Source organism: Podarcis vaucheri (genome assembly GCF_965113315.1).
Source record: "Podarcis vaucheri genome assembly, chromosome: 2".
In the NCBI taxonomy this organism is placed as follows: Eukaryota; Metazoa; Chordata; class Lepidosauria; order Squamata; family Lacertidae; genus Podarcis; species Podarcis vaucheri.
Genome location: NC_138760.1, coordinates 81,589,605 through 81,604,874, shown reverse-complemented (window position 1 = coordinate 81,604,874; position 15,270 = coordinate 81,589,605). Strand labels below are relative to the sequence as shown.

Below are 15,270 nucleotides of genomic sequence, written 5' to 3'. Positions count from 1 at the left end.
AGACTCCGATCTTAAGCAATATGCACGTCTTAGGAATATTCAGGTTACTGCTGAATATTTAAGTAGGCGTTGTATATTTTCTCTTTTATATCTAAGCAGCAATCAACTAGAACAGTTTTAAATTTTTTGATCAATTGATACTGAAGCACAGAAAATGGCCCTGTAAGAGCAGGGCAGTTTTTCTGATAGGTTAGTTTTGTAACTATCCATTCATCCTGCCCTTTTTCATAAAAGGAGCCCAGGGAATCAGACAATACAAAAAAATTAAAGACATTAAGAACCTACACATCAGAGAAGAGTTTTCCTTGGAAGAAACAGTAGTCTGATATAAAGGTAAAGGTAAAGGTACCCCTGCCCGAACGGGCCAGTCTTGACAGACTCTGGGGTTTGTGCGCACATCTATAGGCCGGGGGCCAGCGCTGTCCGGAGACACTTCCGGGTCACGTGGCCAGCGTGACAAAGCTGCATCTGGCGAGCCAGCGCAGCACACGGAACGCCGTTTACCTTCCCGCTGGTAAGCGGTACCTATTTATCTACTTGCACCCGGAGGTGCTTTCGAACTGCTAGGTTGGCAGGCGCTGGGACCAAGCAGCGGGAGCGCACCCCACCGCGGGGATTCGAACCGCCGACCTTACGATCGGCAAGCCCTAGGCGCTGAGGCTTTTACCCACAGCGCCACCCGCGTCCCGATATAAAGGTAGCATCATGCTAATGGGGGGGTCCTCTTTTCCTTCAAATATAGAGCTTTGGGATTCTTTCATATGCAACAGTTTACATTTTCATATGGAAGTAGTATACAAGTTATGTTTTTCTTCAGAGATTCCTTTCACATAAACATTTTAAGACCTTTTTTTAAAAAAAAGGAGTAAATGTTTACTGCATTCCTCACTCAACTGAAGGATAACCTATCAGAATTGGGGTATTTTAAAATTTCAGTAGCAGAATTAAGATTGAACATTCAATAGAGTCGCAGGAAACCCACACACACTCCTGTTGCTACTCTACAGCTCAGTCTATACTGCAGAGGTGAGCAATCTAAAAGCAGGTTAAATATGGAAATTTAATGTAATGTTCCTTCATACAAAAACCAAACCAACCAGCTTGGCTACAGATGTTAACAAAAACACAACAGTAGGAAAAACACTAAATTAAACAAGAAATAATAGTTACCCCATGGTGAACATACTTCTCCCCAAAAAACTGCTTCATTATGTGTTTGCCAAAGTATACTATGTTCTGAAGATGTTGAAAGATTTCTTCTGGTGTCTAAAAAACAAATTATAAATTGCTGTTGAAACACAGATTATGCAGCATTACTAGATAACAGTTAAATCTACTTAGAAACAACCTCTGAAAAAGATTACAGTGGTACCTCGGGTTAAGAACTTAATTCGTTCCGGAGGTCCGCTCTTAACCTGAAACTGTTCTTAACCTGAAGCACCACTTTAACTAATGGGGCCTCCCGCTGCTGTCGCCACGCCGCCACCGTGCAATTTCTGTTCTCATCCTGAAGTAAAGTTCTTAACACAAGGTACTATTTCTGGGTTAGCGGAGTCTGTAACCTGAAGCGTATGTAACCTGAGCTATCACTGTACTTTAAATTTGCAAAGTCCACAACACCCACCATAAGCTACCAAACAAAATGGTCTGGTTCTCATGTCATATTAGTCAGAAATGAATTTAAATACAAGTGACACTTTGCTTAAATCTTCTTGCTGTATGCAGTGGCATGGCAAAGCCATAGGGGCAATTCCTCCGGGCACAAAATTCTGAAGGGGCGCAACCAGGTGTTCTCACTACAGGTCCGCTCATCAATGACATGTGGCTGAGCTTCTGCAGCTAAAGAGGGGCAAGCTGCAGCCGGGCCAGGCCTTCAGCCAGGCCTTTGTCACGACAAGCCATATACTGGCTTGTGTCCCTGTGGAGTGGCAATAGCAGAAGTGGGAGAAAGGCACAATGACTGCTTTTTAGCCGTGTACTCAAGCATTATTTATTATTATTTTTTAAATTTATATACCACCCCTCATCCAAAGATCATAGGGAGGTTTACAACATAAAACAGCATGCTGCATGTTCTTATCAAACCATATTTTAAAACTATGGGTTAATGTGACATGAGAATCAAGCCATTATAAGCAGCAAGTTTTTCTACTACTGCTCCCATATGCAAAACTTGATTTTCAAAATCCGGTTAGCAAAGACACTTCTCCACAGGGGGATTTAACCGATTATCAAACTGTGTTCTAAAATCCCAAGTCTTCTGCAATACTAATATGCATTGACTTTGTTTCTTCTACTGGAGCCATTTTTGCTTATTACAATGAAATAATTCATATGAATAGTTACTATTCTACAGTGCTTTTCATTGAAGATCATCAAAAGCACGTTTATCAAGATCTGGCACTATCTCAATCTACTAATTGGTTAAAAGCCCAGCTAATCAAAGGATTGCAAATCCTCAGATCTCAGATAATGTTTTAATCAAGCTGCTGTTGGTTTTTAAAAAAAATAATGCTGAGGCCTCCTTGAGCTCACAGAAAGTGGGAATGAAAATTAATTCTCCTTTTTAAATGGAAGTAGCTGAAATTTCTTTGGTGGGAAACAAGAAGGATAAAAGGGAATAACAAATGATAATGGTCTCACCTTGTCTCGATTTGGAGGAAACTTCAAAAAACGTAGTACCACACAACGCTGAAATTTAATTTAAAAAATGAGTGAATTAATATAGATTTGTAATTTGGAAAACAAGCTGTACCAACCCATTGCAGTAAAATAATTTGCACAAGTAAACCACTTTATCTATTAAGCAGGGGCACTGTTGTATGTGGCAGGCCTCAGGATTCCTGCCCTTTTCTACCTTTTTATTTTTTTACTTTGTTTACATGGCAGCTAGGCTCAATGCAAAGTGTAGTGCCCATAAGATCCCAGCCATCCACTATCTTAATTTGCAAATTTGTGTTGTAAGCCTGTTCCTGAATCCTTTAAGTACTTAGCAGTGCCCCTGCTTTTAGGGGAAGCAAGCATACATTAGGGGAAGCAAGTATTCTGTGCATTCTTTATTGAGTTATCAATGCATTGACAGGTGACAAACAAAACATATCAATTGATTTTACTGGATCAGATCAGCAGTCCATTTAGATTGGCAACTGTCAACCTGGCACCCACAAAGGCCTTCAATGGTGCTCTAGCCAGAGGCCTTAGACTATAAACTTTAATTTTTTAAAAAAGTGTCTAGCACTCCAAGAAATTTATAAAGCAAAATGTGCAGGTATTTGTAGCAATTTCTGTGAAATAAGCCAATCTGGCTGTTCCTGTTCCTCAGATATTTTAACCATTGAGTGAAGTCAGTTTGGATACCAGGCAACAGGAATCATAGGGCTCCTACTCCTAAAGACCTGCTGTATTCTCTTCCTTTTGAATGCACTTTCCCTGGAATCTCTGTGGTTTGCCATTCCTTTTCCCCTAGCCACCAGGATAGATCTTCCCTGTGATAGGTTTGAGATCAGGTAGGCCCTAGAAGTTATTTTCTGAAAAATTTCTGAAAAATTGGAGTAAATTTTGGAAATATATTGGAATAAATGCTTAAAGTGAATTGACGGGGTTAGAACAATACGACCAGCGAGTGAATTTAAGACTATAGATTGAAAATCAAATACGTAATGGAAGGAGATATTTGATACTTATCAAAAGGATGGAGGGAAGTTCAGATTGTGTGTTGTTGTTTTTTTCGGATGTGTGGTTTTTCTTTTTTTTCTTTTTTTGTAATTTTTTCTCTGTATTTTCATATATGTCTGTTTTTTGTGTATAACTTTAATAAAAATGCATTTAAAAAAAAAGAAGTTATTTTCTGCAAATATGAGCAGATGTTAAAGACTGTCTCAAAAATCAGAATGTGCCTGCCTTGATTAAGTTCAACATCTCCCCTGACTTCAGTGCAAGAAAACAGAAACAACTATCCTAGAATCAATAAAGATATGAAAATCCGTACATGGGGTACATGTATTTAGCCTGAAGACCAAAAAAAGAAATATCTAAACAGCTGTAAGAGAAAGTTTTATAACTGCCTGTGTTTCAGACAGCTATTATTTAAGTTAATACTACTGTATATACTCGAATATAAGCTGACTTTTTCAGCATATTTTTTATGCTGAAAAAGCCTGCATCGGCTTATACTTGAGTGAGGCGGGCGGCTGAAGAGAAACAAGGGCAGGCACAGGAGGGACGAGGGCAGGCACAGGAGCCGCGGCTGGTAGATGCGCTGTGCTGCGCCTCTCCCAACCAGGCTCCTATGCCTGCTCTTGCAAGTGGCAGAGGCAGAGACGGACGGACAAGCGGCTTCTCGTTCCTCCTCCTCCTCCTCCTCCTCCTCCTCCTCCACCTTTGCTCCTGTTGGCGACAGCGGAGGAGGAACGAGCAGTGCAAAAGTAGCCCTTTCAGGCTGCTCCTTCCTCCTCCTCCGCCTTTTCCGCTGTTGGTAGCGGCAGAACGAGCAGCCCGAAAGCAGCTTTTTTGGGCCGCTTGTTCTTCCTACTCTACTGCCATCACCACCAGGTTTGTGGTGTGGTGAACTGGCTTATACTCACGTCAATAAGTTTTCCCAGTTTTTTGTCCTAAAATTAGCTGCCTTGGCTTATATTCGGGTCGGCTTATACTCGAGTATATACGATGATGTGTTTTTTATTCTGCTTTTATCCTTCTATTGTCTGTTGACATGTTATCTTATGAATTTGTATACACATTGAACTTTGAAAAAAGGCAATACACAAGTTTAACATGTTCTGCAGACCTAGTCATTATTTAAAAAATACACATTTGTGCAACCTGTATTATTCTCCAAATCTCAGACCTTTTAGGCATTATTTTCAATATGTAGATAATGATCATTACTTTAATACAAAATACATTTATTTTAGTCCATAAGTGGTATTTTAGAAATAATGTTTCCCTCTATGCTTTATAGCAACAGAGGTTGCATGCACATCTATTTTACAGCTTTTCTCCTTAAGGAGACACAGTAAACACAACTATTCATAAACTTACAGTTTGTCAGCTGTTACGGAAACCAACTATATGCTCTTATAGAAATATTTCACAAATAGGCACTAGAAGTGAATTTTGTTATTTCAAACTCATTTACCTTATGTCCTTTGCTGGCGTATGTGCAATACTTCCTTGAAAGCTACAGGAAGCAAAGATTTCCTCACTTTGTTTACAGTAACATGGCACTGAATTTGCCAGGCTTGAAATCAAATCAAGTTTTTTTAAAAAAACAAACAAACCTAAGACTAAAAGTTGTACAACTAAGCAACATTCTGCTGATATTCCATGTTTTTTCAAGAATTTTTATGTTTAAATTATTTTTCTAACTTGCTTTCTTATTTACTCTGAAAAGTACAAGAACAAAATACACAGCAAATGAACTTTTCAATAACAGAACTAAAAAGGTAAAGGTACCCCTGCCCCTTGACAGACTCTAGGGTTGTGCGCCCATCTCACTCAAGAGGCCGGGGGCCAGCGCTGTCCGGAGACACTTCCGGGTCACGTGGCCAGTGTGACATCGCTGCTCTGGCAAGCCAGAGCCGCACACGGACACGCCGTTTACCTTCCCGCTAGTAAGCAGTCCCTATTTATCTACTTGCACCCGGGGGTGCTTTCGAACTGCTAGGTTGGCAGGCGCTGGTACCGAGCAGCAGGAGCACACCCCTCTGCAGGGATTCGAACCGCCGACCTTTCGATCGGCAAGCCCTAGGTGCTGAGGCTTTTACCCACAGCGCCACCCGCGTCCCTAATAACAGAACTAGATTACAGTAAATTCTTCTGTTTCTTACAGCCAAATAGGAGGATTTTCAAAAGCCACATCTGTGGTCAGCTACAGTTAAAATGTTTACCATACTGCTGATAATCCAGATTTTATTCAAACCAGCAGGGCTGTGTGTATTGTTCCCTTGCTTTTGTTCAGGCTAACATTGTGCCAAGAATGCAATACAAAACATGATCAGTTGAGCTTGGTTTTTCAAGATTTATAGGACTAATCATTCTGGTGGTGTGGAGAGGGGACATGATGTTGGTACTTCTGATGACCATGTTTGAAATGGGTTTTTCCACCGCATCGTAGAGATGCAAACAAATGGATAATATGCTTGTCCAATAAGACTACTACTTCAATTTGTGTTTCTCAACATCTTCAAGCAGTGGCTGTGTATGTAATGAAGCCCTCTCTTCAAAATGTTCTATTTGTGTGTAGGAGAACTATTACAGTGAGGCACATGGTGTTGCTCCCTTGGAAATCTCAAAGCAGACTTCACAGCATACATGTCTCATACTCATTTCTACTGCAGCACCCCTTAAAATAAAAGGGAGTGTTAACTTAGCTTTAAGCAACAAGAAGAATTTGTCCTTAACTTGGGAACACTAATTCTGGCAATGCTCAAGACCACCTGTTCTGTGAACATTTAATCAGCAAGCCTAGACATTGGGTAAAAGCAATTAAAATAGTTTATATATTCAAGCTCTGGTGCCCATTTACCAAACAGCATCAAATTGTCTCTCAACAAGAAGTGAAGTTGCTTCTTAATTCATTACATATGGTCTCTGGGGAAACGTAGTTTATTATACTGTCCTTGTTTCCAAAATAACAAAGGCAAAAATGAGCATTTAATTAATGGTATTGGACTCTGACTAGTACTAACTAGCACTACAGGGGAATTTGGTTCTTAAAAATAATTTATAGGGTTAACAACAGACTCAGGATTTTAATAAGATTAGTATCAGTTGCTTCTACATTATATGTGGTTACAATGACACTGATCAAATCAAAAATCTGTATAACTTTCAACATGATTACAGCCCTCCACAAGCAAGGCTGTAAACAGGTTGAAAGTGATGTACAGAGGGGGGCAGGGCTTGGCAGAACACCGAAACTCTCCCTTGCATATTTGCTTACATGGAAGTAAAATGGTTGCCGGAATATTTCTATTATTGTAAGCTTACTAGCACGTGCCTCACATTTTCCATAGGTTCATCTTACTAAAAAGGATTTTTCAAATTTATTGAAGTAAATAGGAGTTTGTCAGAAAGCTGTAGCTACCATATAGTCACAATACTATAAATTAAGTGAACATTTATTTTCAACAGTGAAAGGAAGATTTCTTTCTGAGATTTAGTGTGACCTGCTTTTGAAAAAGACAGATTTAACAACTGAATTCTGTGTCTAACAATGTATTGGAAACATGTGAATATAACTGGATTAAGAAAACTGTGCAGCTCCTCTAATATGAAACCCCAGCCCCACTTCAAAAACATCATTTTCCAAAATGGAATACAAAAATGCTTTTGCAAGTCCCATTGTTCTGTCAGGCAATTAAGGTGCGGGAGGAGATATTTGTTGGTCAAGGGAAAATATTTGTTGGTCAACACAAGGGAACTGAGCTACTTCAGTTTTATCATGACTTCACTAGTCAAAAATAAATACCAACTGTTTATTGTGATTATATTAACCATGTTGTGGAAGTAGCTGTGCTATAAGTCCTTACATGCAGTCTTATGCATGTTCCAGCAAGCATCCCACAGTTCCCACAATATTTATGTAACCAGTTGCTTAAGGGAAGTGCCTAAGTACTTTCTGTGATAGGCTGTAAATACAGCATTCACACTTTATTTCTCCTAAACAAAACATGTTCAGGAAGCTGATAACAAGCCCCAAGTTCTAGCTTTGACACTGAAAAGTTGTCTGCACAGCAGAGTTGCACAAACTGAACTTCATGGCTTAGCATTATTTCTAAACACAATAATCACTGAATGCCTTACTACTCCAAATGTCCTGTTGTATGTCAGATTTTAGTACACACTGCTGTTCAACTGATGCTGAAATTGACAAGGACACACATATGCACCACTATGCGTGAACATGCATTTGGTTATGCTAAGCTACCACAAACTAGTATATTTTCAGCCCTGTTGCTATTACTTTGGTTAACTGAAAATCCAACTGTATTTAGGTATCACATGCAAGTATCTTGGCACCACAGAAAAAGATACGAGCCTCATATCCTAGTAACTAGTTTCTTCAGCTTATCCAAATGCTGGGAACAGAGAGATGCAACAATGCTGAACATCAAGCACTGCACCAAAACTAGCTCAGCATATTATATACACCGAGACTTGGGTGAGAACAGCACTGGGCAGATCAATAAACTTTGTGCACAAAAGGAAAAAGCAGCAGAACCTGCTCAGACCTTTTCCGTGTGCATGTTCAAGCTCTGTTACAAAGAGAAGAACAGGATCAACAAGGGACAGAATATTTCACGGAATACCGTGCAAATATACAATTATTCACACACCTGTTTCCTTTTTTCTACCCCTGCCAATGGAGGAGCAAAAAAATAACTAAAATAGTTACTCAGAGGCACTGCACAAAGGGCTTTGCAGACATCAGCCCCTTTTGTCCAAGCCCAACATCTGATATCAAACATGCCAGGCATAGGGCAAACATGGCTTGGCCAAAACTGCCTCATGGACCAAGTGGGCAAGCTTGGCAAGCCAAATTAGGCCCATGGACCAAAGGTTACCCATCCCTGATGCAGGCACATGAATTTATCTCTTCTCACGAAGGTATTTCCCCTTCTTTGTTTTTTGAACAAACTATGATGAGCATTTCATTTACAATAAAGCTAATGCTAACCCAAACCACAGTTTGCAACCATGATTTCAAAAAAATTACCGTATTTTTTGCACCATAACACTCACTTTTTTCCTCCTAGAAAGTAAGGGGAAATGTCTGTGCGTGTTATGGAGCGAATGCCTACGGATGGCGGGGGGATCTGCTGCAGTCGTGAACAGAGGATCCATGGTTCCCCTTCCTTCCCTCCTCCGTGGCTCGCTTTGAAACAGCAAAGTGGGAGAAGAGCCGCTGAGTGGGGAGGAGAGAGGGACAGAGAGCCTGCTTCTTTAAAGGAGCAAAGCGGGAGAGGAGAGGAGCAGCTTACACGAGTGTAAGCGGCTCCTGTCCGGTTGGTTCCTTTAAAGCAAGCAGGCTCTCTGTCCCTCTCTCCTCCCCACCCAGCTCACTAAATAGCAGCAAAGTTTTTCAGCTCGCTAAGCCGGGGATGAGCGGGAAGGAGGGAGAAAAGCAGAGCCTGCTTGCTTTAAAGGAGCAAAGTGGGAGAGGAGAGGAGCCTTCTCCTCTTATACCCCTCTTCTTCGTTATTAGCAGCATCCTTCTCCACCCACCCCACATGTGCTCCTTGTCCCTTGAGGGCTTTCCCTTCCCTCCCCACTTAAAACGTGGTTACAAAGCACAGATCCACATGGATCCTCAGGATTTTTGCACTGGGTCACCCCAAATTCACCATCAGATCACATAGCATGTCCATGGCTACATCTTGCACCAAAAAAATCACGCACCCACTGTTGCCTGGGGCCGCAGTGGTGCAAAAACGTGGTTACAAAGCATGGATCCACATGGATCCTCAGGATTTTTGCATTGGGCTACTCCAAACTCACTGTCAGATCACATGTCTGTGGCCACAGCATGAACCACAAAAATCATACATCCACTGTTTCGTTTAGAATATTTTTTTTCTTGTTTTCCTCCTCTAAAAACTACGAGCGTGTTATGGTCGGGTGCGTGTTATAGAGCGAAAAATACGGGTAACTGATTTGTTGACAATAATTAAAATTGAAAATGCCACTTTAGTTGTAATGCTAACCACAATTAGCTTTGAAAGATAAAGAGATGAGGGAGGAATTAGGCAACTGGACAGAGTTACATTTGCACTGGACCCATGTTTCAGGAATTAATTACTTGCACAAGTCACATTTCTAATTCTTTAACAGGCAGGTAAATATATTCAGTTGTTGGCATCTGTCTGTTTCAAGAGACAATGGGGTACACCTCTGGGGGTGAAGTCAAAACGCTGCTGTAGCAGCACCAGCATGACCTTGGGGTACAAGCCTGGACAGTGTATATGGAAATCCTGGGCTGCCCAGACAACAATACCCTCTCGGCATAATGATGTGGTCCAAAGGAAAGCAGAGCAATATGTTTGACACCAGCTTGGCTGCAGGAGTTGCCAGAAGGTGTACAAGGCACAATCTAAGCGCCTTAAGGACTCCACTCCAGATTTCTTCTCCAGAAGATATCCCTCAAGGCAGAGGAAATTTAGGATCAGTTTTCCTTCTCCTAGATGGGATACCTTCCCATGTTGATGAGCCCCACCTGTCCCTCACTTCCCTCTACAGAACATACAGAAACCACCTTCTTGGCCACTGGGCCCGCTATTGGTTTCATCCACTCAATCTGCTGGAAAGTGTCTGCATACAGGAGAAGTTCCTAAGTCACCAAGGTTTTGAGATCCATTAGCTACCCTCACCTGGTTTAGCCAACTAGTCAAAGCCGTTACCTCAGGTATGGCTGCTGTTGCATGCTGAGCTGGCAGCGTCTAGGAGTCACTGGTGAGAGCTGAGTGCAGGGTGGGGACCAAAGGTGAACAAACTACTCCAAAAGAAGCATGATGAGGGGAGGTACTACCCCTCCCCTAAAACCCAGTACACACCATATATATTCAGTATCAAGTCAGCAACAGCATCACTCAACTTTCTTTTAGGAGCACTAAAACAGATTAAGTAATTTCGTTGTCCCCGAGAGGGGGCAATGACAATAAAGATATTATTATTATTATTATTATGGTTGTGCCAAATAATGGGAGATAAAGGATGCTTAGATTCTTATTTATCAACCTGAAGTTACAAGCCAGACTTCAATTTCTCAGAGATGGAAAGCAGCCATTGCTTCTTTTTCCCAGAACCCTAAGTATATATATCACAGCAGCACATGTGAGGGACATTTTCATCCTGCAATATTAATCTTGAAACCAAGTCTATAAACTAACCTCATGGCTGTATCAGCCTAATTTCTTTCAAGTTGCTTCCTCTTCCTCATCACCCTTTCCCCTGCTTTGTGCAAAATTTTGCCTGAGGAAAGGTTCTGGAGAATTTGAAAGCCTGTCATGTTTTTGTGACATTCTTGGTTGGTCCCAAAAAAGGTACCATAATGCTATAATATTAATAATCACATGTACATTTTTGTCCCACTCCAAGAAGCACATACCACCTTCACATATTATCCTCATAACCACCTTGTGAGGTTAAGTTAAGCTGAGAGCAAGCTTTGTGGTTGAGCACGGGTTCTAATATGAGTCTCCTGGTCTATACTACATTAGCTGTCACTGGAGGAGGAGGGAATCAATAGATGAAACACAACGAAAAAAATCTCAATTAGCACAGAGCTTTCATTAGATTACACCTTCCTAGAAAACAAGTCTGCCATTTCATAAAATGTACTACATTTGATGTGTGAAGAAAGAAGACATTTGTGTTAAACACACCAGCACTTTTAAATAGTGACTTGCACCATTTTGGAATTTTTCCTCCTGCCATGGTGCAGTGAATAGCCTTCCTCCCAGGACATCATAGCCATTTCCCCCACTTATTTTGTCAGAGGTGTAAGATCTGTTCCACAACCATGACTCAGGCCCTTTCCAGTCAGCTTTAAGATAACTTGCTTTCTCCTCCCCCAAGCCCTTTCCAGCACTGAAAAAGAAAGTCACTCAGCTTGAATTATCACAACGCAACGCACATTAAGGCACAGTGTGATTAAGGACCATGGGCATCCAATAAAACAATGCTTCTCCGGCACACAAATCGGGGATGGCACCTATTTTGGCAGGGATGGAGTCTTTAGCTATATATCTTTCATGTACATAGTGAGTTTCCCTATACATGAGGGGAGTTTCCAAAACTTACTCCCCTCCCCACAAAAAAACCGAAGATCTGATTTGCTGATCAACTGCGATTAGAGTTCGTTGTCTCGACACAGTTTTTTGTTGTTATACTTTAAGATACCAACTTCTTTCAAAGTCTGTTAGCTTAACGAAAACGGCGGTATAAAAATGTTTTATGTCCCCCAGTCCCCCCCAAAAAGTGTCACGGAGAGAGAAATAAGGAGCGTCTGATTTTACCGTTATGCTTCTGAGAGGAGCGGGAGGAGGAGGAGGAGGAGGAGAGGCTGTTGGACCACTTCGCTCACCCGCTGATGAAGAAGAAAGGCGAGCTTTCCCCGGCGGGTGTTCTCCCTCCCCTCCCCGCCTCTTCCGAGGCAAGGGAAGCGGGGAGCAGCGGAGGGAGCCCCGAAGAGGTGAAGCGGAAGGAACTGACGGGCCTTCAGTTCCCTCCTTCCCCGCCCCCCTCTAACTGACCGGCCAAAAATTCCGTTAAGGGTGGAAGGCGGGAGTGGGGGGGGGGCTGGGGTTGTTTTTTGTTTTTCAAAAAAGGAAGAAAAAAGCCCGAACCGTTAAGCACGAGACTCAGGCGCGCGGTTGGCAGCTAACCTCAGGCGCGCGCGAGGCAAGAGGCGGCCGGCGCCTTTCTTCTTTTTTACCTGTCTGTGGGAGACGACGAGGCTCTTGTTGCCTTCCCCGTGGTATCGCCATTCATTCTCATCCATTTTCTCCGCTTCCATCCCCCAGCCAATGGCCCCTCCGTTTTGGTTTCCGGCAAGGCGAGCGGGCGGTCGTCGTCGTCGCCTCCTGCTGCTGCTTCTCGCCGCTTCTCCTCCCTCAGCTCCGGCCTCCGTTTTCACGCCGTCCCACTGCGCGCGCGGCCTCCCGCCCACAAGTCCCTGGGACACAGCGATGAGGCGCAGCCTCTCCGGACAACGCGCTCAACGAAGCCGACCACCTGGTTGCTTCCCAGCCCACACTAGCGTCCTCGCCCGGATCGGAACAGGAAGTTCCACCTTCCGCCTTGGGGCACGCGGAGGTCACCCACCCGAGAAAATAATATACTGTATAGGTTTGTATGGGGGGCGGGACTTCCTTAACCGGCCCTATTTAATGGGGGCATCAGCCTCAGCTCCTATTCTTCCCGCAAGGCTACGGCTGTAGCAAGCGCCATCTTTATTTCTGGCAAGTTCGGGAAGAAATAGGTTCGTCACCCTTGACCGGGAAGACCCTGAGCATGCGCAGGAGCCTTAGCGCGGTTCATAGGTGTGCGTGTATGATATGATAAGGAAGAGCGGCGGCAAGCTGGTTTTGGCAGTTTGTTCAGAAGCCGCCGTCCCTTCTAAACCGGCTTCAGGAATTGACTGCAAAATGGTCGCCTCTTCATATATATATATATAAAACCACATGGCCTACATCTTAGGATTGTACGACAGACCCTGGCTTTGATTAGCATCGGAGGTAGATAGGAGTCTGCTCGCTATTGTATTCATTTATTTAAATATATCTTCTGCCCTGGAGGCTTGGAGTATGTAATAACAAGTTAAAAACGAAATTAAAATATCCAGTTGCACACTAGTTAAAATAATAATTTATTTAGTCATTTGCATATTTAAACGGCTTCCAGCCCACATTTCAGAGGCCCCTGCCCTCACAAGGTAGTTTGGTACCGTCCAGGTAGGGCTGTAAAAGACCTGGTTGAAACCATGTTTCAGTTGCTGCTGGTCAGGGTAAGATAGTACTCAGCTAGATGGACAATGTTTCTGACTCTGGTATAGGGCAGCTTCCTGCGGCCCTGGCCAGTGTGGTGTAGTGGTTAAGAGTGGTAGTCTAATCTGGGGAACCGGGTTCGCGTCTCGCTCCTCCACATGCAGCTGCTGGGTGACCTTGGGCCAGTCACACTTCTTTGAAGTCTCTCAGCCCCACTCTGTTTGTTGTGGGGGAGGAAGGGAAAGGAGAATGTTAGCCGCTTTGAGACTCCTGAAGGGGAGTGAAAGGCGGGATATCAAATCCAAACTCCTCTTCTTCTTACAGCATTTGGGAGCATATTAAGCAGCCTTAGGCAAAATCAGACATTTGGTCTATCAATATTGTTGACTCTAGCAGCAATGCTATGATGCCTTAAGTGAGATCTTTTCCCCAGCTGTGCTCTGTGATGGCTGTTGCATACATACAACAATGGCATCACAGGATTTTGAGGTGGCAGAGTAGACTGTTATTGATTCAGGCTGCAGTTCCTGCACTGCAGAAGTGACGGAACATTTTTGCATAAACACTCTGCAAATGAAAGACTACTACTTAGGAGAAAGGTTCTGCCACAGCCCCCCTCCCTGTTGTGCTAATGTGAACACTACTGAGCTAGATGAACCAATGCTCTGACTTTGTATAAGGCAGCTCTCTATGTTCCTAGTTTTCCTTTGGCATCAAGGTTTTCCATTTGGGATTTTTTTTTTTTAAAAAAAGGATTCCCCCACCTGCAGTATGAACCGTTTAAGGGAGGTGCAGTAGCTTAGTGACAGACTAAGCACTTTGCATGTAGAAAGCCCCATGTTCAGTCCTAGGCATATCCAGGAAGGGGTGAGAAAGCATTTGCTAAAACTAACAAGCACACAGCAAAGACATTGTGTGCTAAGAGTTAGATCCAAAAGAGGTAAGCACTTCCTACAGCCAGAACCAAGATAGGTAACTTCTGCTCAGGAGCTGAAACTTGGAGTGTTAAACCTGTAGAAGATTAGTTTTTAGCTTTGCTCTAGCAAGGCAAGTTTGAGGTGCCACGGTAAACTGTAACCAGAAACCTAGATTAAATGCCATTTAATGGTAAATCCTGTCTTAACTAACATTTTGTTTCATTAAGCATATGGATAGGGGTGGTTCAGTAGACACTGTGTACTTAGGCTTTCAATAAGGTCCCTTCCCAAAAATTTGTGAATAATAGTCATGGAATAAATAGAGATAACTGGTTAATGATTCATAAGAGGACAAGGAAGAGGAAACAGAGAGTGGGGATAAATGGACAGTTAGCACAATGGAGGAGTGTAAGCAGTGGGGTTCCCAAATGATCAGCTTTGGGACATGTGCCTTTAACATGTTCATAAATGACTTGAAGGCGAGCAATAAAGTGACCAGGCTTGATCATGCCACCAAATTGTGTAGGGTCGCAAAAACAAAAAAGGTTTGTGAAAACTTCCAAAAGAATAGTTTTATAGTTTTAACTTGTTGAAGCACAGACCTTGGGCTAGAAACTACAGGTTTCTGGAGATGAGGTCAATTGTTTGTTCTAAGGAAAAATGTTACAGAACTGCTGCCCTTTCCTAGATCTATTAATCCATGCATTGTGACTCACTTCCTGGAATGGATAATAATGCAATGTAATGTTGAAACTTGGGAATACTGGTATGTCGTCATGCTTTTAGACCTGATTCCAGCAACGGCTTAGTAAATTATTTGCGTGAAGTTTGCATGCATACGAGTGTGAAATGTCCTGAAACGTGCA

At 42.7% G+C, this 15,270-nt stretch overlaps 1 protein-coding gene across 1 annotated transcript in view; it reads right to left on the bottom strand.

Moving 5' to 3' along the window:
- IPPK (inositol-pentakisphosphate 2-kinase) overlaps positions 1-13,338 on the bottom strand; it is a 33,650-nt gene extending 20,312 nt beyond the window's left edge. Inside the window, exons 1-3 of the mRNA XM_082211955.1 lie at positions 12,437-13,338; positions 2,644-2,691; positions 1,171-1,266 (exon numbers count right to left, since the gene is read on the bottom strand). Of these exons, the coding sequence (XP_082068081.1) occupies positions 1,171-1,266; positions 2,644-2,691; positions 12,437-12,517 (225 nt within the window). The 5' untranslated portion in view covers positions 12,518-13,338. The remainder of the gene's footprint in view (positions 1-1,170; positions 1,267-2,643; positions 2,692-12,436) is intronic.
- Between the last annotated feature and the right edge of the window lie 1,932 nt (positions 13,339-15,270).